Here is a 27,902-nt window from a genome sequence, read left to right on the forward strand (position 1 = left end):
GCTCTCAGTTTTACAGTGACAGAGCTGCAGAGGAACTGCAGTCACCTCAGGGAAGGAATGTAAACTGGGCTAAGCATCTATCTGCTCACAAACAGCTCTTTTTAAAGAGCTTAGATCTTAAGTTGTTTGACTCTGGTCCAATCAAGAGGAAATTGGTCTCTGTGCTGTGAGTGACAGGAACATATTCAGTGTTCAAAACATTCCCAGGAAAAAAAAAAAAAAGAAAAAGAAAAAAAAAAAAGAAAAAGAATTAAGCCAAAGATACTTATTCCTCTGACTCTGAATGTTTTCAGAAGAGAATCCTTCATTGCACTACGTTATACAGTATATGTCCTATGAAGTCCTAGCAGACTGTCTATTCTTGCTATTTGTTTTCTGTCAGTCAACTGTTGGTACATAGAATTTTCTGGATATCGGTTTTAAGACCATAGAATAAAAAAACAAACAAACAAACAAAAAACATGCTTAATTGTCAGATGGTAGGGTCATAAACTTTCCTTACTATTCTGGAAGATACAGTACAAAACATTTTCGAGCCTAAAAATTCCCTGTTGTTTTAACTACCTTTGAAATGCTTTGTTGCCTAAAAGCAATTTTTGTGCAAGGAGGTTCATTTGGAAATGGATTTGAAATGTTTCCAATTGCTTTTTCTGTTTTTCATCTGACACAAGGAAGCTGAAGATATTTCTAAATTGCTGCCCGATCACAAATGGGCTTTGTTCCTCTTACAAGGTGGGTTTGGTGGATCACATAACTGGAAACAATAAATGCAGTTGCAATGCATAAAAGAGGAGCGTATGGGGGTTATTAGTGCTTCTCCACTGCTGGGGCCCGAGGGGCTTATAAGCAAAGGTGAGGTGATGGCACCACAGCAGGCTGCCATTTCCCTCAGCCACACCAGGTCCTGCGCAGGGCCTACCACGCGGCCCACAGTAAGCTGAAGCTGTGACAAGACCAGAACTCCACCTTTCCTGAACAGCAAATAAGCACTACTTCAAAAATATGGATATACATACATTCACATTATGACATAACTACTATGTTTCAGGGAGCTGTTTAAAAAAGTTTGGGCTCAAATCCTGCTGGATGTTAACACAAATTTGTTTTCGCTAAAGCTGACTGCCCCATGCAGCCTCTCTCATGTGCAGTGTCCCATAACTGCAGGCTCGTTACCAATAGCCCAGTGGTCATAAAAGACTCTTGAAGCTGCTCATATCTGATGCAAACAATGATCTCTCTCTAGGAGGTCTTATTTGCCCAGCCAGTTGGATTGGGACTGCAAGGAAGCCTGCATGGGTCGATTTTTACCCGTGTCTGAGTGTGGGTCTTTGCAATACATGGGTTGTATAATTTAGAAATGGCTTATTACAGAAGCATAGAGTCTGAATTTTCATTTTAAAACACATTCCTACAAGTTAAAGATGTAGAAATAGACCCAAATCACACTGTCAGTTTTACTCTGAGAGAAGAGGTTTTTCTTCCTCATTCTGGTGAGATCTCGAATGTTCCCCGGTAGTTATCAACTGCCTTGTTCATAGCAGTGTAAGGCTTTGAGAAGTTCATTCTGAAGCAGTAAGTTCTGGCTCCTTTTTCAAATGACTTTTTCCCTGAGAAATTTGCTAATACAGAGTTGATCCAGACTTGTTAGTTTGTCCCACATCTCCTTGCAACCCAAGCACTGGAAGACTTTTTTGCTTTTGTCAAATATACTTTAATCCCAGCTTTTTGGGCTGAAGACCGAAGATTTCCTTTAGTGCAGGATCTGTTCTGCATGTTCCCTGCTAGATTTAGGCTGAACCCTAAATTGGGCTTTTAGAGTTCTCCCAGGCTTTCCTATTCATGTCTTGTGGCTAATGTAAGCTCTCTTTTTTAGCTGGTCACTTCTACCCAGAAAGTCATCAACTATTTTACTTTTCCTAGCAGGGCCATCATACCCCTATTTCCACATCCACACAGCTAACTCAGACAGCCTGGGAATAAACCTACTGGTGTGCCCTTAACTCCAGTGTGAGACATGTCCTGAATCACTGCTTTTCCATCCCTGTCACCATCAAGGCTAGGAAACAGCATTTCAACACAAGTGAAGACTATAAAATCTGATCTTATGTATCATCTTCAGAGAAAAGATGCAGATGCAGAAATGCGTTATTGACCTGTCCCATCCTAGTTACAATTTTCAATAGCCAAGTCAGTCTCCTGCCTCTGTACTCTCCCTGTCTGTCCCATGATGTCAGATGGCCTCCTTTGAGAATAACTAAACTTTTCTGATGGAATCAGGAGTCTATATGTTCTTTCTTGTCCTTATGTCCTACTGTACCTGCAAATGGAAGCTGGTTTATAGATTCCCTACAAAATGAGTTTCTAGTAAGTAAATTTGTGTTCGTGTTTGAGTACAACAGAGCAGGCTTATTTGGATATTTTGTTAGTTTTAAATAGAAGCCCAAGTGATGCAGTTAAGTGCTTTTGGACCAAGGGATTCCATATAAAGCAAGATACAGAAAGGCAAGCCCATGGCCCTACAGCTTCTCTCAAGTCATCAGGCAATCCTGTGACCATTATTCACATCCAAAGCTATTGAATATTAAAAATGTTGGAAAGAATCAGCTGGAAAAGTATTTATAAATGAGATAATCCAAGGACACTAGTATGTCTTTCTACTTGCAGCATTTAGAAGTTATTACAACTTGTTTTACTTCCTGTAGCTTAAAACATTTACAGTGCTTCAAATTCAGATGCACCTAGCTATGATGAGTACAAATCAGTGGCTATTGGCTGCTTTGGGTGTGACAGATAAAAGACCCTTTTAACTCTAATTCCTACACACAGTTTGGGGATTTGTTAGAACAAGAAAATTTATGCAATATCTCAAGTCTTGTGAAACAAAAATATTCACATCGCAGCCTTTGTCCCACCTTCTACATAAACTACATAAATTTAACAAACTGATCCTGATGTTCCATGAATGTCCATTAGAAATGTGAAGCTAGTAAGCATAGTAAATGAAAACATGATCAAAATGTTGCCCAAAGCATGGAATATGTTTAAGTGCTTCATTCTTAGCATCCCCCCAGTAATAGTTTACCAAACTAATGTTTCAAATTGAAAGGAATTAAGACAGAAATCTTGAAAAAGCAGATGACTTGATGACAGCATAGAACTGTATGTTCAAATTTGTTTAGTATTTGACAGGAGATCTTGACCATGAAACAGGAATGAGACCATATGAACCTATATAGCCCAGCCTGGTGCACAGCTGTCTAGTTTCCTATGTAGTATTTAGTTATTTTTTTAATGCAAAAATCTATGTGAATATTACTGCCTTAATAGAAATCTCTTTAAAAACATGTGAGAGGTCATTTAAAAGAATTAAACTTGATACACTTTCTATTTTGAGAAATTTTGCTATGTCTGGCTTTTAACTGCTATTTGCAAGTCCACTTAGTTAGGCAAAGAAGTTACTGTGTGGTCTGCATACTCATTGTACTGATATCTACATAGATTGCATACCTTGACATATGGTCCCATTTTGTTTCCAACACAGATGAAGAGGGATTAAGATTAACATACATTCTACAAAGCTAACCCAGTGAGAAACTGTTAAAGAAACTGTTCTATTCTCCAGTGCTCACCAGAAATTCTAGTCACTAAATATCAAGTAAATATCAAGCAAAGTAAGCATTAGAGTAATTGTTCTGACTAGTTTTCTATGCAGATGCTTTACTCCAGAATAAACAACAGTTTATTTTAGAAATCATGTTTACATAAAGAAAGTAAGAAGATTTTATTTTATTTTATTTTATTTTATTTTATTTTATTTTATGAATAAATAACTTTCTCCAAAGGTCGTTTTCATGAAGAAACACAGAACACAGATTCTAGCTAGATGAGGAAGTTTCTGTGCTTGAGTTTGAAAAAGCAGGTAAGTCTGTACCCTGAACAAAGTCCAGCACCAGGCGACATGACTTCCAAATTCTATAAATACTTGAACCACACTCTGGAATGTATTTTTACAGTATTCTCTCAGTACAAGAAATTGTACTTGATACCTAATCTATGTTAATGCTTTAAGGTTAGGCACAATTCTAGGATCCTTATCTTTTTGGCATACTTTATGCATTTTTCTTGTTTGTCTGTTTTTAATCTAAGCCATTGCTTAGAGCACTAGTGACCCAGTTCCTTCCCTGGCTTGTTTACAGTTGAGGTGAGTCTGTACAAAACAGATAAACTATGAGTACTAAGAGATTATTTAATATGATTTAATACTCTGTGTCAGCTGGCATGCTTGTGATGGTATTACTATAGGCAACTGAAAAATCCTATCTTCAAATGAAATTATCTTAAATCTTTATTGCTTCTTATAGCCTATGCTATTTGTGAATTCACATTGATCTTTGCAGGCTCAAAATTCAATCTGTCCTTTAACACAATAATCCAAAGGATTCTATTCTAAAATCCAAAGTTTTTTTTTTTATTTTATTTTTATTTTTTTATTTTTTTATTGGGGAGGGAAGCTGCTTTCTGCTTGTTAATTGTGAAGTCTTTGCACAGAGAAAGCAGACAGTTAGAGATACGTGTATCACAATATATAATACCGGTCACTGAGGTAATCATACTCTAGGCCATTTTTGGATATTTGGAAGAAATGTGGATCAAATGTTGCCATAAATATGTAAATAACAACAGCATTTCTTTAATATCATGGATTACAAATAATAGTAGATCAAGGAAGTTTACTTCTTAGCCTTTGTTGAAGAATGCTTGTTTTGTTCTAAGTAAACTTCCATATGTGTGAAAAATGTCTGACGAAAGTTGAACTCTTCCAATTAAATATTCTCTCATATCTCTCTCATATCATACCAGACTTCTTAGAATAGTCTTTCCAATGAATAAATGAAGACAGGTCCCATAGTCTTGTGAAGATCTTGATTTCTATATCTAAAACTCTTTTTTTTTTTCTACTTCTTAATACTCTAGAGAGTACATGCTCTACCAACAGAGGTACTGATGAAAAGCATAACCATTTACCACCATCAGCCTTCTTCTAGAGGTTACATTTTTAGCATACCTGCTTTTGAGCTGCTTACACAGCTACTAATTCTGTAAACATATCTCAGATTACCTTTAGCAGTTTAACTAGAAGGTCTTTGCTTAACCTAGGTCGTGTTAACTGAAGAAGAAAAGAGAAATCCCTCAAGTTGATCTCCGACCCATACAAGGAGATGAATTTGTAGGTGGAGGTTGGCTGCTGAAGCATAGTGAAGCCAGAATACACTGTGTCTATGATTACGTCTTAGTTATTTCTTTTTAAAGAAGATGGGTAAACATTTATCCTTTACAGTTGGCTAATCACATAGAGAAGCATGGGAGATCTTTGCTATCACACATAAAATATTAACCAGGGGCCTACCCAGATTGCACCCTGACCCCAATTTATGGTGAAGATGCCCTACATTGTATTGTCATTACTTCACAGGGAAATCTCCTGTAGGAATGCAGGCCAAAACAGAGTTGCAGTTTACTCCAGCCGTGGTCAAGACTATAGGGAGTGATTTTAGAGAAAAAAAATGAAAATGAGAAAGGTAACTATCTGCATAGAGCATCGAGAGTTAATAATTGCTTTTCCTTTGCAGTTATTTACCTAACATCATAAATTGCTGACCCTGGATAGATTCCTAAATTCAGCTGAGAGCTAATAAATGCTCCTGCTGTCTTGCACTTATTTCAGGAGACTGACATCTGAACTTCAGGAAAAACTATATCCAGAAATGGAGGAAGTGAAAAGTCACATTAGCAACAGTTTTAGCCTACATACTTTCTAAGTGTATATATATCTCACTTGAGAAGCTTCTAGAACAAATTAATCTGTCATGGCAGGTCTGCTTGGGGTGTAATCTGAGTTTCTAGATAGAAAACAGTAGGAGGCAGATCCTACCATAGTAAATGCTCAGTGATCAGAAAAGTGCCCTGTAACGAAGGCTGGAAAAGACTACAGATATGTTTCCTATGGTTGCAAAAAGAAGCTTTCCCAGCTTCTGTTTGCATCATTTAGGCAGAAGTGTTGTGTTGCTGAGGACCTTGCAGTGGGATTCATGGGGTCTGGCTTGTGTTCTGTAACAAGTGACAAAGCAATTTGCATCTTTGGACCAGGTCCAATACAAACTATAGGCAATTATGCCAGATACATTGTTCTGAATCTGTATATAAAAACTAAATTGGTGACAACCTGCTAAGATCCTGCTATTCCTTATTTTTCTTTATTAAAAATAAAATAAAATCAAGTATAACTTCTCACGTATTGCTCAATGCATCCTCTGTAAAGGACACAGCTGGAACAGAGGAGAAACCATGCTACATCTGACCACACAGTCTGGTATTTGCAGAGGATGCGAGCTACCCCAGCCCTTTCCTGCGGCTTCCAGCTGCCACTGCACAGCCAGCTAAGAGCTGATGTGCTCTCAACCGTGGTGCCTCGCCCACTCCTCTTCTCCATCCTGCACCCTCTGACTGCTGGCTGCCTTGCCTGGGGAAGCAAAAAAGTCCTGAGCCTGAAAATGGGAAGTGGGAATGGCAGAGAGTGAACCCAGCATGAAACCAACTGGCATCCTGCTCGGCTGGGGGAAGGGAATGAGTAACATATGGTTGCTGATGGCTAATCACTGCTTAAAATGGTTGCCAGTTCTGCTGCTGCTTAATAAAGTGTAAACATCTTTATACAAAAGCACCATGGGTCACTGTGTTGTAAATATGCCATCAGTATTTCTAGCAATTTTATTTGAGTTAGCTCTTTAGCTTTTCTTACTTTAAGGTGCCAGTTTGCAGTGATATATACTAAGCATGCTATAGGCAAATAATTCATAAAAACAAAAATGTCTCTAAAACATACAATGAAAACTACCCAAGAAGACTTCAGAGTTGCTGTTCATAAGGCACTTACATATTAAAACAGATCTTCATTATCATAACTGAAGACAAAAGAAATAAAGCTAAACATATGTGTATTATTTTTCTGGTGGCAGTTGCAAAGCACCACCACCTGAATTATGGTGGTTTCTGAAACAATTTCATGACCACTGAAGTCATGTAGCACATGTATAAATTCACATAAGAACTTAAGTCTTTTATTTGTGCTTTGATACAGAAGAAAGATGAGACGAAAAGTTAGTTTTTGAACTTTTCTTTTGACCTAGTTAAATGCTGTGTTTTGAATCTTCTAAATTATATAACCTCTTTTTCTCTGTGCTCTAAAACATGCTGCATGTTGTATTGTTACTTTTTCCAGGAAGTCTGACTTAGAATTGTTGCTTGTGTCCATAAATCTCCAGAATTTTTGGTACATCCTTTGTTGGTATTTTTGTCCCAGCATTTAATATCAGAACACAAAACACAGAGAGAACACTTGGCTCACATCAGTGCTGTCCTGACCTACCAAACAGTAACAAAAAGTATGATTCATGTGCACTATTATTAAGCAGTGTCCCTGTGTCCTGGAGGGTACCCCAGGATTTTTACCCATATAAAGTAAATTCAAAGCAGAAGAGAGCAGTTCGGTGAGCACATGGGAGTTTTTATGTGCTTATTTTCCTACGTTATTGTTCATCACAATTAAGTCCAACAAGCCACAGTAAATTCGGCCTGTGATAGTCTTCCTCTTACGAGATTCTGTTGGTATAAGGACAGATAGCATGTGGCTGGGCTCTTTGTTTTCTTTTCTTCTTTAGTAGAAATGCATGTAAGCAAGTTGTACAAGGAAGGAGATAATCTTTTCCTTTCTGGAACAGAGGAATAAATTTTGGATTAGAAAAGAATAAAATTAATAAAGCAAATATTTTTACTTAGTGTGAGAAATGAAATGGCCACTGTCAGGATCAGTTTCTGTAAGACCTACAGGAAGACATTTATGGCTAGAAGAAGGCAATGTGTAAAGCTTTGTGAATTCGTACTGTGAGGCAGAAATTACAAAAAATGCAGCATAAGTATACTGACATGCTCTTCATTTGTCAGCTTGGTGTGTGGGTTTCTCCCAGTGGGAAAGGATATTTTTCTCAGGAAGTCTGAGAAGAAATGTAGAAGGCAGGGGTGCTTCCTGCTTGGATGAGAAAGTGAAACCAGCAGATGCATAGGACCTATCCCTGCGTGCTCCTCCAGAACCCACCCTGTGTTGTTCTACTGCTTGATGCCCTTTGCACCTGCTTGGGTTACCCTTCTCTGCGACTTTTGCTCTAGAGCAGAGCAATTTGTTCTCCCTCTTTTTCCCCAAAACAACATACTGCTTCCTCAGCTCTTCTTCCAATGCAAGGCAAAGATTGTTACTCTCAGACCTGTTCTCCATGTTTGAAAATATTTGTTGCAATTCTTAAAATTACAACAGGTTTTGATTACACTTCACTGCTCTATTATTTCACTTCTACCCTTTATTCACTGTTTAGGGGATTTATCTGAACATTTACAATATCAATGCTGAAAGCATCAGTTTTCTAGTATTTGTGAAGGAGCTGTGTAGCTAATATCACATCAGATATACCTTGATCATTGTAAGATATTTCTTTCAGTGCTTCTTGAATTGTAGGCTGCACAGAATCTTAAGATGGACTGGTTCAAGTTGAGGGGAACATGGTTAACTTATTATGGATTTCAACAGGAATTGTTCCTGTCCTCCTTATTGGGCATTGCATATTCTCTGACCAGGAATAGATGATACAATATAATTTGCCATAAAAAGCAAGGAGAAATAATCATTTAAATATAAAACAAATGAATCTTCTTTCATCAAAGTATTCCAAATGCAGTAAATGTACTACATTTCTGTGGAAAGGTTCTGGAGGGATGTCACACTGTTAACTATTGTAATGCAGAAACAAGTTCAGAACAATTGGTGGAAGATGCAGTGCAGGCCGAAGTGCAGAAGAGGAAGTACTGACACTTTGGATGTCTATGTGGAGTTATCACTCTCAAAATTCTAAATGCAGAGAAATACGTGTTCGGTAGAGTTGATGAAAATCTGTGATGCCCAGTTACCATTGCAAATTTGTATGGTTCAATGCTACTTGAAAAACCACATTTGTGCTGTTGCCTGCACTCAGAATGAGAAATGCTGAAAGTAATAATCAGCAATTCATTAATATTTAAGTTTCTTCAAAGGCAGTCACTCACAACTCTGAGCACAGGTAAATTTTCCCATGCATAAGTCCTGATTTGATTGTACAGTGACCAAATATTATATTATGCTCTAAATTATGTGAGCTTTGTACATACTCTAATTGTCCAAAAACAGGCACAATCCATTCTGGTCTGACGTACACAGTTTAAGGTCATTACTTTTATGGTTCAAAGTAAAGATAAGATTTGTTTCCATCCATCAAATGCTTTATTCTCATTTTAAAGTCCATCATATGGTAGCATATCCACACTTACCATAGCAAACCATAATTACTGCTATTTTGTATTCAATTTATGTATTCTTTCTTCTTATTTAAGTTTGAGCCAATCTACTTCTCAGTCGACTATTGTTTGGCTGATTGGCATGGTCAATGCCAATTCAACCTTCATGTCTTTCCTTTTTTTTTCTTTTATACAATATTTGAAAGGCAGCTCTCACTTAGGCTTTCTCTGTAACTTTCTGTAACAAACAAAATCTAGCTCTGCTAATTCTGAATTCATATTTTAATAAATTCTTTTAGCAACAGAAAGTTGATTGATTTCCCTGCATCACCTGTAGTTGGCATAAATGAATATGCCATATACATGTGGTTAGTCACGTTATATGACAATTGTGTAGTCTTGTGTGGAATTTTTTGTATTTTTTCTAGTTATATAAATTAAGATAAAATAATGCAAAATTTCTGGTAAAAAAATGTGCCATGAGGCAGGAAAAGGAAATATTAATATTAATTATGACTCCAAACTAACAAAGTGAAAATCTTCATAATTTCAGAGAAGATAGTGAGTGACTCTGAAGATTGCCACTGGAATAAAGGCAAGATAGAGGATAGAGTGAATAGTTTGGTGTGAAGGTTGCAGCTTCTGAGGCATGAGGGGAACCTGAAGGATAGGTGCATTCATGTGCTGGAACAGAAGCATCCCTATTACCGACTTCAAAAATGCTGGTAGGAGACCTTGCAGGTCTAGTAGCATGTATTTTTCACAAGTCCTTCATTCAGAGTGCTACTCTGTGACCGAAAAATAATAGATAAATAGGGAGAAGTAATCTTGACGACTGCAGGACCACTAATTCAGCTTCAGAAAAAATATGACAGAAAAAAAAAAAATGTATCAAAAGGCACAGAGATAAATGAAGGGTATAATAAGACCTCCCCTGTGTTTCAACTTAGATCAGGCCAGACTACTCTGATGTTTTTCTTTGATGAGATAAATACATGTCACATAATTAGTAAAATAATAATAGAAGAGGATTAGTCCAGTGTGGGAAGGGACAGAGTAATGGGAAGAAGACAGCTGTGAGAGAGCAGTGAGTGATGAGAGGCATTTCACAGATACGAAGGGACCAGTCCGTGGAACAGAAAACAACATGCCTGGGCAAAATGCACTGACGGCATAAAGTAGAGATGCACTGACACTACAAAGTGGTATTGGGTAGTGTGGAGAAAGATGTGAACAGCTTTGAAGGCTGAATCATGAAATACGGTGCTATTTGCTAGACCGAAGGGAAAAGTCGTAACTTGCAGGCTAACAGCAAAACATTTCTCCCTGGCAAGAGGTAGTCATAGAATCATAGAATATCCCAAGTTGGAAGGGACCCATAAGGATCATCAAGTCCAACTCCTGGCACTGCACAGGTCTGCCCAAAATTTTAGACCATGTGACTACGCGCACAGTCCAATCGCTTCTTAAATTCTGACAGGCTTGGTGCAGTGACTACTTCACTGGGGAGTCTGTTCCAGTGTGTGACCACCCTCTCAGTGAAGAACCTTTTCCTGATGTCCAGCCTAAACTCCCCCTGCCTCAGCTTAACACCGTTCCCACGGGTCCTGTCACTGGTGATTACGGAGAATAGGTCAGCGCCTGCCTCTCCACTCCCCCTCACGAGGAAGTTGTAGACTGCGATGAGGTCTCCCCTCAGCCTCCTCCAGGCTGAACAGGCCCAGTGACCTCAGCCGCTCCTCATATGTCTTCCTCTCTAGGCCCTTCACCATCTTCATCACCCTCCTCTGGACACCCTCCAACAGTTTAACGTCCTTTTTGTACTGTGGTGCCCAGAACTGCACACAGTACTCGAGGTGAGGCCGCACCAGCGCAGAGTAGAGCGGGACATGAAACGGATTGAAACGAGAAGAAAAGCTGGGTGTAGCAGATGATCATGAGGTAACGGTAATGCTGTATAGCAGAAGCATTTTCAGGGCAGACAGGAAGTTAAGAACATTGCTGGATGAGAATCTTTTGAGACCTCTGCAACTCTTCTTCATCCAAGTCTGAGTGAGTGTTCTCACGACACACAGAACCAAAGCAAGATTGGTATGGAAACGGAGAACAAAACTGGTATGCACACTGCAAAGACTTCCGCACAAGAGCTGCTTTCCCTGCATTCATGACAGCACAAACCCCAGGGAAAATGAAATGCTGTCTAACGCAGGAGAGGCTTCCAGCAGAACAAACAGATAGAAGCTGACCACAAACAAGTGCAAGCTGGAAACTGGAAGGCTCATAACTAGAAGAGGAGTGAGACAGTTCAAAAACACCATCTTCATACACAAATGTTCAGTTTTGTAAACAATCTGTTTTTTATTCATTTTTCATTTGATGCTGAGGACCTAGGTTGAATGCTCAGGTTTTAATTTCCTTGCATATAATTGCTAGGTAATTATCTTAGTGTTACAAAGGAATTGCAGTATCCTTTGGTTAATTTACTGAGTAAATGACTATCAGATAGGAACCTTGTCAAAGATCTCTTTGCTTTTTATTTTTGTGTATTTTTTTTTTTAAAAACAAACTTTTTTTTTCTTTTAATTTTGTGATGAAGAATCTTCTGTGTGGTACACTATCACTTTGATTTTGAGTGTGGCACAGAAATACCACGTACAAATTAACAAAATGAGCAGCCTCCTATGTGAGTGACTTAAGTCAGTTATTATCTTTACTTAAATCATTTTGTCGGCAAGACTGACTGAGTAGCAGGCAGAAACATTATATGTATAATCTCTGCATAGAACCAAATGGCAGGTTACAAAGATTATTTGCAAAGGGACATTTGCAATCATATGATCTCTATAAACAGAGCTCTGAACAATTGGTACCAAGAGGAACACTCCCTATATTTTTTTTTTTAATGTTGCAAGAGGGAACAACTTATTCCAATATGAGGTACATCTTTCCCTTATTAAGTAAGAGGTTCATCAGTACAAAAGATTGCCCACTGCAGTTAAAACTTAGTGAAGTACAGAAAGCATGACACAGTAAGGAGTAAGGAACGATTTATTTGGAAGGTTTTTTTTTTTTTTTTTTTTTTTTAATGTCTCCCTAAACATCCCAGGGATTACAAGAGAGAGGCCTGTTTAGTGGCCTGCAGTCCTGGTCTTTCTGGTAAGTCGCAGTGCGTTGCATTTTAAGCTGTGAGTCACGATGCAGCCAGTGTTTGTCAGAACAGCACAGTTCAAGTACAGCCTCTCGTACCAACATTTCAAAATACGGCTTGCCACCTGTGCTATAATCCAGGTCTTAGTAGAGCACTTGTATGTTCTGCCCAAGATGCAAGATAAGAATCATATGAGAATAATAGATATTTCTTTGCCTCTTCTTTTTTTTTTTTTTTTTTTGTCTAGACACTCTAACGATATTAATTACAATGATTTCTTAGATGAGTGATTACTTCAGCTTCAATGCTGTTTTATCTCACCAACATTGGTCAGTATCCATGACAGGAACACAAGCTTAGCAAACCTCTGGCCTCTTAGCCTTGTTCTGTTAGAAAACTCTTGGCAGAGCGAGGTACCTCTTTTTTATTATTATTTTAATACACAAAAATAATTTTTATTGAAACACAGGAAAAAGCTAGCAGTGACACTTTCTTTGCAGATACAAAACTCTTGCAAGCCAACATTCAGCCCAGAAGGTTCCAAAAACATGTTCCCAGGACTTCTCCTTTCATCCCTCCTTTGTCTCCAGTGTGACAATCTGCCCTTGACATATACACAAACCTTCTGGGAACAAAGGCTGGCAGAGCCCCTCCACCTGCATGCTGTATTTAGCTTGTTGTGAGTACAAGCATTTGGGAAAAGCACTGTTGGTGTGGTTTGAGCGAGCTGGTGCTGCACAGTTGTTTACACAAACATTTCTTGTGTTTATCCCCAGTGGAAGGCAGCTATTGCACACAAGTTTCAATTGTGTTTAACCCACTCCAGACAATGACATTTGTTTCAGCAGTGTCAGCACTTGGCAAAGTGCAGTCTGTATTAGGCTGTGTATTAACCTCTTAATAACCAAGTGGTTGTGTTACTATGGCCAAGCTTCAGTTCCCAGCAGAACCCTCATTAACTCAACACAGAATACTAAAAGTGCATTTGTTTTCTTTAGATAATGAAATCCATCTTGCAATAGGTTTTAGCCCAGTTGTTGCCTAGTTGCTCATTCATATTCTTTCATTTCATTCTTAGATAACATTGTCTGCATGACAGATACCTATTTGCTGCAGTGTTTGTCAATAAAACTGCCTTTATAAAGATATTTTTATAGAAAAGACACTGGGTATGAGTGCATTTCTCTTATAAATACGATGCCCAGGTATATACCAACTCATCTGGTGTAATTGAAGCTCCTTCTCCACCCATCTCCTAAAACATTTTCACTAACTCTGTTTTAAAGCAGCCGGCACAGTCTACAAATTGTATTACCAGCAGGTTAATGAGCTGTTGCTCAAAATAGTATTCTATGTAATGGAAAGGAAAAAATCATCAGTTACTGCAGGCATTCAGTAGGTAAACTAAGCTTTTCTTTATGTGAACACTGTAGTTCTTTAATGAGGCCTGCTTGTAGAATTGTTTCCTCCTTAAATAAATTCACAGAAGACAAAGCTGAAAGTTTCTGAGATGTGTTTTAATATTAAATTTTATATTGGTATTGTTCAGTAGCGTTCAGTGGAGCCAGAGTCAGTGGTGGAATACCTTTATACCTTAGACAACAGATTGGCTGCTTATTCCACTGACATATTGTCCCTTGATATTTGGCATGTATGTGGAAAATAATTTATAGCTTTCTGGTGAGTGTGAAATCCTGGCCTGCTCTTAGGCAACGGCAGAAAGGCTCATACTCGCTTTTACCCACTGTTACCATGTTATGTGATGGGGTATAATGTTGCAGCTGACAGTGTGGAAGGCAGTTAATGCCTCCTGAGTTTGTTTGCTTGTGTTTTTTTTTTGTTGTTGTTGTTGTTTGTTTGCTTGGGGTTTTTGAAAGCTGATAGAACTTATAGTAGTTTTGTATGTGATATTCCGGAGTTATACATTATGGGGTGGTGACATATGCAACATTATAAAAATTTCCAGTGAGACAGCTAAGCCCAGATGCTGGTGTGTTGCTTTTTCTGGACCTCCTGGAAATGAGCATTATCTGAAATTTACAGCTTGGATAGATCTTACACATTCTAGATTCAGACTCTGGAAAACTGTGGGCCCACTTGTCCTCTCACGGTGGTGCAAAGTAAGAACAATCAGATTTGTACGTGTGAGAATCGGAGGAGATTTGGGGTCCTCATGTCCTGTCATCCATACTAATAGAAGACAAATCAAGAAAAGTCATCTGGGTGAAAAAGACAATGAGCAGGAAAAGGTGGAAGGTAATACGTCCATATGAAGTCTAAACAGCAATGAAAGTTTTTAAACAATATATTTGCACAACTACAATTTGCAGGGAAAAAAAATTATATACTTGAAAAACACAACAAATTTATGATATCAGTAAACTATTTTTCATACCATTCAATAAAATTTCTGTCCTTACTGAAATCAGAAGATAATATCTCTCCTTTTTTATGGAGGAAAATCTCCAACCTCAGTTCAAAATCTGGTGTCCAATGTTGCATAGTAAATAGTCTGAGTAACAACATTAAACAATAAAAATTAAATCCCTCCACAGTCTTTTCAGATATGGATGTAATGGATATGAGTTTTCTTCAAGAAGTGTAAAGCTGGTCTTGTGGCTGATGCTGCTAAAGGGTCATTTCTTTTGGATGAATATTAAATGTATTTTTCCAAGGTTCTGCTCAGCCTCTGGAACTGTAATTTACTGTATATTTTACTTTCAAACTGAAGATAACATCATCTTTTCCCTCATCATTATTATTAAGATAATCTTGTTTGGTTTCAATATGTGTTTATTTTTCTCTTATAGATTTCATTCCTGGCCTCTGCTTACCTCAGCCAGCATCTCTCAGAGGAAAGTTGCTCTGCCCTTGCATCTGTTACGCATTACCTTTACCTCTGCCAGTTCAGCTGGATGCTTATTCAGGTTAGTCTCAAAATCCTCTTTCACCCCCCTTCCGAAAACCTCTTTAAAATACTTAATATTAATACTTAATACTAAAAAACTTAATACTTAAACTGTGATTCTATTATTTCTTACTATACATATGTATCTGCAATTCAATACTGCTGGGGAAGCAAAGCATTATATATTCTTTATTCAACCTAGTGTCAGAGTAAATATTCAAGACTTTTCCCCTAATATCCATTACAACTGCATAATAATCTCACTATGTCCTATAGAAGTTATTGTCTCAAAACACTGAAAAACTGTTTTATTGGAGTTTATTGGTTTTTTAAATGTCTCTTCTTTGGTCTGTTGAAACAGTCTCTTAAAGTTGAAATGCAAGTATAAACTACAGTCACTTTTGGAGTCAGTAGTGTTTTAGTCATTAGACTTGTATAATATGACAAACATAGCTTCATAAGATTGCATTAAAATAAGGAATATATACATTCGTAGATACTCCCAGAATTTTGATTTATTATACAACAGTACATGATAGAGAAAATAATTGAACTTACGTGGAAGACCGTGAACAATCAAATTTGTCATGGAAAAGTATCAGTTGTAACTCAGTCAAAGTAGCAACCTGTGAGGTTGTTTGGAAAACACATTATCAGACTCTCTTCGAAAAAATGTACATTTAACAGTAATGCATAAATTATGAGTTTTTTTTTGTCTGTTATTTTAATAGGATTTCACTATAGCACATTTATTGTAGCATTTAGCATTATAGATGTAGCCATGTACATTACTATACCAATTCTCTAATATGTAGGTTGTCAGACCAAACAAGGAACTGCAAATTATGGTATATATCCAAATGCAACTTTTTCTTCTAGTGATATTCATGTGGTATCAGGCATTTTCTTGGGATTGTGTCAGGCTGACATTCACTGAGAACCCTAAAAGGCTGTTCAACAGCTCCACTGTGACTAACTAACAGCGCTTTTTAAGAAGAGAAGCAAATAAATCGTCTAAAAGCACATTACAGACTTAATGGAGAAAGGGGTGAATGGGTGTTTTAGGTACTGTTTAATGTGGTGTGTGTGTTGTGGTATAGTTAGATGTGGATGTAGATGGTCTGTCATTTATGTTGCTTTTGCAATTGTTGCTAAAAATGCAGCGCTGTCCTTGGTTTGTTTGGTCCATACTGAACAGACGTCTGAACTGCTTTGTCTCTAGTGAGGCAGTAATGCTGCTCTAGTAATGTTCTTTTATTGTCATTTTTTCCTTTTCCCCTGAATGTATACAGTTAGCCAGAAAAAGTATTCTCCCTAGTGGATGTTTCTTTCTGCTCACTCTGTCAATACTGATTTTTTTCTTCTTCATCTTCTCCTTCATCTTGTTTGGTGTATGACATTCTCTTAGGTTGACTAACCTAAATTATTTTGTGACCTGTAGATATATTTCAGTCTTCTTCGCAGCTCCTCATTTACTTCATTCCTAAGTCACTTCAGAGCACTTGAATGTTTCCTATTTTGGACAGGCAAATTAATGCTTTTAAATTACCACTTTATTAGGGTATCTCATGTTTTGACTGCAAAGTGGCTTGATAGGACTTCATGTTCCCACTCTACGGGTGTTACATTACACTAAGTAGCAGATAATTCCCTTTTGGAATGCTTGCTCTTCCAAGGATTAATTGCTTATAATGACAACAACAACAACAAAAAAAAGTGTTGACTGTTAACAGCTGGTCATTTTTACGGCTATAGTTGAAATCTGTTGTTATTTTTTGTTGGAATAAACTTCTGCCAAATCCTATGAACTTGTATGTGCCATTTGATTTTGTGGGGCCTCGGGCTTGTATTAGTCATGAGGACTCTTCATGCAAATTTGAGGTGACAAAGGTGCTTAAGAGGGAATCCTTCATAAGGTGCTGAGTGATGAGCTGACAAGTAGCCAGGAGTAAAACTCAGAATTAAGGGGAATGGCCCTTTTTCTAGGTGCAGGTCTTCATCTGTGAATAATTTCTGTAGTTTGAAAGACCCAAAAGGAAAGAAATCATCTGAAATGTAAATGAATCCAGCCCTCAGCTGCAATCTAATCCTCTTGATAGAGAGTAGGTCCTGAATTTATATCTCTCATAGCAGAACTAAGTGAATTAACTTCCTAGCAATTGTTTATTTTGCAGTAATAATTTTGTTGGAACTGTCCCAGCTTATAAAAATAGTTATATATTTATTGGAGCAGGAACTTCTCTAGCTGCTACTTCTTGCATCTCTTTCCCTACTGTGATTTAAGTCTGATGACTCAGATCAACAGAAGACCTTGAGTTTTCTGTGGACTGGAGCCCTCAACTGACCTATGAGAAGACTTGGGTTTCAATACCATTCTTTGGATACAGGCTTGAACCTTGAATTTCCTTATACTGATGGTGTATCTCATCTTTATCTTGTTCTGCAGTAGAGAAACAGTGCCTTGGACATAGGGATAGTTTGGAGTAGGCAGATGGGTCAGCCTTCTTTGACACAATTTGGGAGAGGAGGGGACTGTCCTCTGAATTGTAACAGCTATCTTGGTTACAGTGCAGTCCATATCATTAGGAATCTCAGTTGTTAATAGTGCAGTAGGGATGGAGACAGATTGCCTTACTCTGCTGTCAAGACCTCCTTGTCATTCATTCTCCATTTGCATTTCCACCCAAAGCCTTGAGGAAGCAATGACAGCACCCTAAAGGAGTGACAGGGACATCTCTGTGCTTGAATTGGTCCCCACAGCACTATTAGAAAAAGCTGTGGATCTCGGGGAAAACTGGACAGGGAAAATCTAGATGCTACAGCTGTCTGAATGGCAGGTTTAAATTCATGGGACATTTTGTATTTCTGTTATATTTCTGTGTTGCTGTTTGTATTTCTCAGCATTGTATACTTAGAACACACAGATCATGTGTGCAGAATTAATAATACATTTATACTTACATGGGACTTACATAATTCTGTCTGGGAAACAGTGAAAATATGAGAACAGATTCTGTATTGCTCATGCAGTCACTCTGCCATCTGCAAGGCTGCACAGAACAGTGCATTGCCTGATCACTCTATACGTATTTGCTAGTGCCAAGCTTGACCACTGCACACAGAAGTAGATAAACATGACCATTGAGTGTGAGCTGTGTGCAGATGTGTGCAACTTGCTATGAGCTGAAACATCCAGAAAATCCAGACAATATTAAGTGATGAAAAGGTGACTGAGCAACATTTCCAGGCAACAAATGTCAATTGGAAAACTCAGATTTAATAGTAAGTTGGACTATACATATTCATTTTTGTAGTCCAGATCCTTCATTTTCTAGATTCCAGGACAACTTCCTTACTTTTTTGTCCTAGTCTATGTATCTCTTGCATGTTGCTAGATGTAGCTAGATGCTTAAACATTATTATATTTTACTAATGGTTGCAATAACAAAACACATAGCACAGTATTCTAATTCTTCTTCCATTTTTAGCTTCTTGTAAGCTTGCATTTGATATCACTATTTATGCTACCCACACAGTTACTGCCCACATGCTTGCCAAAATGCAGGAACAGAAAGGACCTCAGAGGCAGAAGGACAGAAAGGGCTGTCTGCAGAGGCAGAACAAAGGGTACATCAAATCATCCTTGTCACAAGGTTGTCTGAGTGTTCCTTTTGTATTGTATTGTCTTGCTTCCTGGATTTTATGCGTGGATTTCATAGAATCATAGAATAAACGAGTGAGTTTGGTTGGAAGGGACCTTAAAGGTCACCTAATGCCGACCCCCCTGCAATGGGCAGGGATGTCACCCACTGGACCAAGTTGCTCATGATCCCATCCAACCTGATCTTGAACACCTCCAGGGATGGGGCATCCACAGCTCCTCTGGGCAGCCTGGGCCTGGGCCTCACCGCCTTCTGAGTGAAAAATTTCCTCCCAACCTCTAATCTAAATCTCCCCTCTTTTACTTTTAAACCATTCCCCCTTGTCCTATCATTATCTGCTCGAGCAAAAGGTTGCTCTCCATCTTTTTTGTAAGCCCTCTACAGGTACTTGAAGGCCTCAGCGATGTCTCCCTGTGAAGCGTTCTCTTCTGCAGCCTGAAGAGCCCCAGCTCTCTCAGCCTTTATTCACAGGAGAGGTGCTCCAGCCCTCTGATCAGCTTTGTGGCCCTCCTCTGGACCTGCTCTAACAGCCCCACACCTTTCTTGTGCTGGGAGCCCCAGACCTGGACGCAGGGCTCCAAGTGAGGCCTCACCAGGGCAGAGCAGAGGGGTGCAATCATCTCCCTCGCCCTGCTGGTCACCCCTCTGGTGACGCAGCCCAGGATGCAGTTGGCTTTCTGGGCTGCAAGCACGCACTGCTGGCTCATGTTGAGCTTTTTGTCCACCAGAACCCCCAAGTCCTTCTCTGCAGGGCTGCTCTCAGTGATTTCTTCTCCCAGTCTGGACTCCTGTCTGGGATTGCCCTGAGCCAGGTGCAGCACCTTGCACTTGGACTTGTTGAACCTCCTTAGGTTCACATTGGCCCACTTCTCAAGCTTGTCCAGGTCCCATTGGATGTCAACCCTTCCTTCTGTTGTATCAACTGCACCACCCAGCTTGGTGTCATCTGCAAACTTGCTGAGGGTGCACTCGATCCCACAGTCTATGTCATTGATAAAGCTATTAAACAGTAGCAGTCCCAAGACAGACCCCTGAGGGACACCACTCATCACCAGCCTCCACCTGGATATGGAGCCATTGACCACCACTCTCTGGGTGTGGCCTTCAAGCCAATTCCTTACTCACTGAACGGTCCATCCTTTGAATCCATCTCTGTCCAATTTGGAGATCAGGATGTCATGTGGGACCATCTCAAAGGCCTTGCAGAAGTCCAGGTAGATGACATCACTCGGTCTTCCTTTGTCGACTGATGCAGTCACTCCATCCTAGAAGGCCACCAGATTGGTCAGGCACAATTTGCCCTCGGTGAAGCCATGCTGGCTGTCTCACATCACCTCTGTCTTGCATGTGCCTTGACATTGCTTCCAGGAGGATCTGTTGCATGATCTTGCCAGGCACAGAGGTGAGGCTCATTGGTCTGTAGTTCCCCGGGTCCTTCTTTCTACCCTTTTTGAAAATGGGAGTGATGTTTCCCTTTTTCCAGTCACCAGGGACTTCACCTGACTGCCGGGGCTTTTCAAATGTGATGAAGAGAGACTTGGAAACCACATCAGCCAGTTCCATTTTATGACCAAAGGCAATTTCTGTAGGTTGCAGAATGTTAATGACATTACTCAGTCTTTCAAGGATGAGGCAGTCTTGACTGCAGAAAGAAAGGAGTAAGCAAGGTGTATATTACACTTTGTGCCCACAGCATGAATTTAGCCTGAAATATTTGCCTTGTACTAATGCTGAAATTCAGAAGACTTCCTTCTTACAAATGTCCCCACATACAAATGGATGTTGCTACAACATAAGCCTGTATGTTCAAATGCAGTCTGTGCTTATCTTAGGGGGACAAACTAAGGGTGCCTTTCAGTGTTCTGTCGTTCTTGTGACAACCATTTTTCAGGAAACATGACTCTCTTCTTTTGGCATTTTCTAACTTGTTAACAAAAAAAAAAAAGAGAAAAAGAAAGAACAAGAGTGCAATAATGGTGAAAACTGTCTTTTGAGGAGAGAATGAAATTTATGTAGTCCTCAGCTGTAATTTCTGACACAGAGAAAAATTACGGTAAAAGGCAGACTCTTTGTTCTGTTTTGATCCATTGTAAAAGTGGAGTAAGCAGAGAAAGTGGCAGTTCAATAAACAAAGCAAACCAGAGTGAATGTCATGAGCCTGATGTCACCCATACCTGAATCCTTGTCCTTTGTGGATTTTTAATGGTAACCTGTGGTAACCAAAGTTTTTGTTGTTTGGTTGGTTGTTTTTTTTTTTTTTAATAAATTTGTTGCAGACTTGTAAGACAATTACTTATTTTACAATGTTTAATTCTTTTTTCTTTTTTTTTTTTTTTTTTGAGCATGATTAATGGGCTGTTTACCAGCTTACAAAAAGGAATTACAAAAAACCATGCGGCCACTCTAAAAATGAAAGCTGTGGCTATTCGTAAAAAGAAGGATGTAGGGAAATAGAAGCTTTCCCATTGAGCAGGGAAAACTTTTATTTAAAGTCTTGCAGCTAATGTTTACCTGAAATCCACAGGTATCACTAAAGATAAACGAATGAACAAAGAAATAAAAAGCGTTCGAGTTTCAGGAAGGTGATTTCAATTGATTACCTCATTCAAAAAGAAAAAAAAGGTTCACTTACCTTAGCATTGTTTCATTAGAGTGCTATTTGAATTTGTAGTAGTTTCGTATCCTGCGTCAGAACAATAACAACTTATACATTTGTTCTTCCACCTGAGCAGTCGAGAAGTGGACTGTATGTTTTATTCTTCTGTAGGACTGGTTATTGTTGCAGCATGGCAACAGGAAACGATTTGCTAAAATTAGCACCAGTATTTGCATTTCATTGATTTAATTTTGGAACTTCAAAAGGTGGAAGACAAGAACTTGTAATTATCAAGATAGAAATGTCACTGCACAGGAAACAGCAAACTAACCCAAACTCCCTTACGTCTTTGCTGGAGTACTAGTGTTAAACGTGTTTTCTGTGACAAATGAGGTGAGACAGGTAAATATGACTAAACAAACATGGAGCAAGGACATTAAGTACAGTTTCTTAGAAAGCAATCTCACTTGCATGGCCGAGAACAATATTCTCTGGGTAGTCAGAAATAGTAGAACCAACAATCCCTGAGCATAATGGCATAGATTGGTTGAAGGATTCGCTGTCTGGAAACACTCAGTTTGAAGCACAGCCTAGTCACAATTACAGAGACACGTAATTTGAACATTTCTTCACTCATGTTTCACTGCACAGCTAACATCCATCCATTTCTTTTGAGAACAGGGAATGTTTATTAGAATAAGGTGACAAATAAAATCTTGAATTCAAGTTCTCAATTTCATGTAAAAGTAAAAAAAGTGCATTGTAAGAGAACAGCCAGGAAGTATGAAAAATATGTTCACAAACTCTGTGTGGATTCTTTCCCCAAATTTTCATCTGTTCAATATTTTATTCCTATGAATGTCCAGTAATGGGATTAATTATTTTTTTTTTTCTGTGCTAAGTTACACAGGAAAGTTACAATTATTCAGTAGGTTTTTCCTGTATTCTTTCAAGGAAAACAAAATTTGCCTTTGTTCACATAGCACCAGTCACCAAATGACAATAACAAACGTCATAATTCCTATATTATCAATATAACTACATACACCAGGCATACAAAATGTCAGTCTTTAGGGCAGCATTCAAAAATGCTTACTAAACTAATAATTGTTTTTGAAAACAAGTTGTTAGCAAATGTAATGTGCTTTATGATCCATGATAGAAAGTATTGTATGCTCATGCTATATAAATCACAGAACAACACCTATAATAAAAATTAACTGCTGAGACTTGCATAAGCAATCCACAAAGCAGTAATTAAGTACTTGATTGTAAAAATTCAGCCTGCCTGAACAACATGTTAGACAACCTGTTGGCTGAAGGGAATCTGCAAAATTTCACAAACACAAATATTTGTTTTTCATTGCAATTTTCTGGTCTCTGAATATGGGGTTCACCTATCCTAGCAATAGACAGCTGTGAGTTAAGCACATAAATCAACATTATTACATGAAACATTATAAATCAACATTATTATATTCCTGTCTTATATGAAATTCAGTGGAGAGGTATGAATATGATTGGGTAAGGATCACTGGGTGCCTGAAGAAGTCTGTCCTCTCTGCTCTGAATATTAAGAGACCCTCGAGGCACAACTTTGAATTAGATGTGTTTTAGCTAGAAAAAGGTAAAAGTAATCCTTTATTTATCACATATAGGAGGCTAAGAAATAATTTTATAACAAGCACAGCTGTAGCTGGTATAGTTTGTAGCTTAAATTGGTTTGAAGTAGAGGCGCTGAAGAAATGTTTTGCAAAACATTCTGATCATGGATGGTTTGGGTCTTTATTAGAAAACAGTAACAAATGTGCATAAAAAAAAATACCACATTGGAAAATGTTTCTTCTATTAACTTCTTACGACAAACACAAAAATCCAAGTAAAACTCTGAATATTTTGTTCTACTTGAGTGGTTTCCATACTTATATGACCAGTTATTTCAAGAGATGTTAGCTATTCCACTTTTTCATTTTGATTCATACATATTTTTAAGTTCTTTATGCTGCTTGATGAGGAGTTGATCATAAGAAGATGCAGAATATTGTAAAGATGCATATGAGTTTACATTCATTCATTCATTATTTATTTATTTATTTCCCCTCAAACTTTTATACTAATAGTGCACAGAATCACAGAACCACCAAAGTTGCAGGAATATATTGAAATTCTCTGGTCCAAATCCCTGCTCATGCAGTCCGCTAAAGCAGGTTGCCCAGGACCATGTCCAGGAAGCTTTTGAGTATCTCCAGAGAAGGAGACTCCACAATATTTCTAGGCAACTTGGGCAACTCTTTGACCACCGTCACACAGTAAAAAAGTATTTTCTTGTATTCAGATGGAATTTCATGTATGTGAATTTGTGTTCATTGCCTGTTGTCCTGCCACCAGGCACCACTGAGAAGAGTCTGGTTCCTTCTTCATCAGTTTCTCCCTTCAGATATTTACAGACATTGATGAGATTCCCCTGAGCATCTTCTTCTCTGGTCAGAGCAGTCCTAGCTCTCTCAGCCTCTCCTCATAGGAGAGGTGCTCCTTTCCAGTTCTTTGATCATTGCTGTTGGACTCCCTCCAGTACTTCCAGGTCTATCTTGTACTGGGAGCACAGATCTGGACCCAGCACTCCAGATGTGGCCTTTTTTCATTATTCTCCCCTTCCTATTCATTTACACTACCAGTCTATCCAACCTCCAAATCTGTATATATTATTGCTTGAGAAACTCTGTCTTCCTCAGTCCAATCCTCTGTACAGACTAGTCGAGTATTTCATGTTTAGAGCAGCGAGAAAGGCAAGTAGGCTGTCTCTTCCATCTCGGGTAGAGAAGAACAGAAACAGTGATCAAAGGAGATAAAAAGTTGTGAGTTTCTTCTAATGAAACTGCTATCATTTTCTTTCAGAAAAGTAGAATGGAACAAAGTCAGCATATCACGTGGGCAGAAATAAACTTTATTAGCTATCAGATCAACTATTTTTGGTCTCAGCATAATCGTATGCACAAAGACTTTGTGTCTTTCTCCTGGCTAATAATTCTCTTTCTGTTGTCTGATCAGGGCCTGTGATGTGAATGCCTCCACTTCTGTGCCTGTTACATTAAAATTTTGGTTGCAATGGTATTCCTATATTCATACCACATGTTGAAATGTTGAAGGAGGATAGTGCTTTTCCTACAAAAAGTCACATACAACTGAAAAATAGCATAGAAAACTTTTAATACAGATCAGATTTAGCAATATTATATCACAGTGTGGAAATCCAAGAAGAAAGCTAATGTTTGCACAGCGAAAATAGTGTTTTCTTCTAGAGTGTCCCTTCCTCTCTAATAGTCTAATTGAAAGTCTAACAATTACATAATTAAGCGTAGTTTTTTATAATCAGTCTCTTTCGGTTACTTAAGAGAAGAAAATGAAAGTGAAATATGTTGAAAAATGTTTATGTTGGGACATATATTGGACACATGATGGGACAGAAGTACACTGTATGACATTCAGAGTGATTTAATCTTTGGGATAGCTAATCATCCACTAAGTCTACTGATTAATATTCTGCATTATTTTTCAGGCTGTTAATTTCTGGTACGTCCTGGTGATGAACGATGAACACACAGAGAGGCGCTATCTGCTTTACTTCATTTTGAGCTGGGGGCTTCCAGCTTTTATTGTGATCCTGCTTTTGATTATTCTGAGAGGAATCTATCATCACAGCACAGCCCAGATTTATGGCCTGGTCTACAGTGATCTGTAAGTTTCCCTTCAAATATCCATGAGCTATCTATTGAACTTTTACAGTTCAATAGATATTTTTTACATTAATTTTTTAATTTTTAATTAATTTAATTTTTACAGTTATTTTTAATGTGCTTGCATATAGACATGTCACCCATATACAGTGCTGCACCTTCCATACAATTCCAGTTTCTCCACAGTTTCATCCTGAGCATTGGTGGAGCCAGCTTGGGCTCAACTGCCTTGCGGGTAAATTATTTATTATTTTCTGAGGTGATGCAGTTCCAGAGTGAAGGATAGAAATAGCCACTGCTGTAGAAGTGAGCAGAAGAGTGTGTTTTTCTTCCATTTCATTTCCGTGATTTAAAAAGCAAAAACAAACCCAAAGAAACCTTCAACCCTCTTGACTTAGATTATTAAAAATATTCTCTGCTAAGCAATATTACTATATTAACATGTCAGATATATTTCCTGAAGTGTTTCTCTTGGAATATTGAACATGTTCTATTCCAAACTGTTCTCAACCTAAACATTGCTGTAATGCCAATAATTAACACAGCCCTTTCAAAGCTATATATAACCACAGAAAACTGTGCTAATTAACAAAATACATCTTCATAGAACTTGAGACATTTAAGTGGAAAGATACATAGATAAACACCTATGTTATTTTTTTATCCTCTCTACCTCTTTTACTGTGGCGCCTTTTCTGGCAAAGTTAATCTATGGTAATAGCTATTCTAGGATATGAGGCTATTATGCTTGCTTACTTTGTGCCTTAATTACATGCTCCTTGCACAGCAGAAAAGTAAACACACAGCTTCTATTTAAATTAATATAAGAACATACAAGTTCCTTTTATGAAAACTTCTTATGGGGGTGCTTGCAGAGCAGGCCCAAAACAGGAGAACATCCATCTGTCTTCCATAAAGGAGTAGGATACCATGTGCATCATTCCATTACAACCCAGAAAAATTCAGTGCACTTTTTTTTTTCCTTTTTTTTTTTTTTTTTTTTCCTGGAGAAAGGGAATTACTGTGTTTACTGTGAGTAGATATTGGAATTCAGTATATTTGTGTTTGTATTTGCATTTATAAATACTACTTGCATGAACGTATATATTATTTGTACAAGTGCTTATCCCTGCAAGATATCCCTGATTTATACCATTTATATCATTTTATATAAATGAGCTATACTAGTAATGGAAGCTGTCTAGCCAGGCTAGCCAAGGTTTGCTGCCACATTAAGAGACACCAGCTCTTGACCTGGGAGAGTATCCAAGGTCCACAATAGCACACCATTTCTAGTGTTCATGCTACATGAGCGAGTGCTGCATCAACTATGTACCATGCAATACATGCAGATGTGTCTCCACAGAACAATGTGAACAATATAGTATTATACATTTCTCCATGGTAAAATGCTTCTCTGTGCGTAGTAGACACAAGAAATGTGTTTAATCAAGTCTTCTGATTGCAATCAGACAGTGGGCTAATGGTATCATTATGCAATGAAACACAGTTTTACAGGTTGGTGTTTTTTTTGTCTAATTTTTTCAAAAACATGGAAAAATCCCTAGTTGTGATAAAAATACTAACTAGTGGAAAATTACTAATTCCAACTCACACTCCCAAAGTAAATATAAAACTTTTCATGCATCTTATTAAAGTCTGCAAATGCCAGAAATCATGCTAAGCTAAGTGAGTGTGCAGTTCATTCCAGCTCAGTCATTATGAACACTGTAAGGAGATAACTGCAAGGATTTTCATAAATAGCATAAGTGCTAAATCCTAACTTGAAGAGCACTTGAAAAGTTTCTCATAATTATTGAGAGGACTTTCAATGCCAGAATATAGGAAAGAGGATTGAACCACACCACTTTGTTTGTTTTCTCTGAACCAGGATGTAGTAGTGGAAAAAGTAACAAAGAGATTTCCAAAGTCAAGGTCATTGCAAAATAACTTCAGAATCAGCCTGAGAAATAGTTTGAGAATAATGGTTTGCTACTAAGAATCTCATTTCACATAAGAGTTGGAAGACAGGTTAAAGTAATAAAAGTGCTGAAGCCTGTTTTTGTAGCTCTCCCTAAGTGATCGCTCCTTCAGGAAACTCATTTTTGCATTACAGTGGCGTCTAACTGACTGTTTTGTTCCTGACCAGAATGCCATAGGCACAATTAATAGCTGAAATTAAAAGCTGAAACTTATGCTGAAAGAACGTCTTTATATGCTTGCACTGAATAAAAAGATGATTTGAGCTGTGTTAGATTTTGTACTTCAAAAGAAGTGTTACCCTTTAGATATGACACAAATTTTACACAAAATATATATTTTGTGTACAAATTACACAATATATATTTTGTACAATATCTTGTAACACCCATAACATGTTACTGTGTAAAACCAACAGACTGTCATCATGATAACAGTAGTATAGAGACGGTGATTATCTTCATAATTGCCTGAGTTTATATGTGGTATGAACACT

The 27,902-nt window shown here is 38.1% G+C and overlaps 1 protein-coding gene across 1 annotated transcript in view; it reads left to right on the forward strand.

The window, feature by feature from the left end:
* Window positions 1-27,902, forward strand: part of ADGRV1 (adhesion G protein-coupled receptor V1) — a 293,879-nt gene that overhangs the window by 188,318 nt on the left and 77,659 nt on the right. Inside the window, 2 exon segments of the mRNA XM_050716548.1 lie at window positions 15,337-15,453; window positions 25,249-25,427. Coding sequence (XP_050572505.1) covers window positions 15,337-15,453; window positions 25,249-25,427 — 296 coding nt within the window.

This window comes from Cygnus atratus, chromosome Z, assembly GCF_013377495.2.
Source record: "Cygnus atratus isolate AKBS03 ecotype Queensland, Australia chromosome Z, CAtr_DNAZoo_HiC_assembly, whole genome shotgun sequence".
Lineage (NCBI taxonomy): Eukaryota > Metazoa > Chordata > Aves > Anseriformes > Anatidae > Cygnus > Cygnus atratus.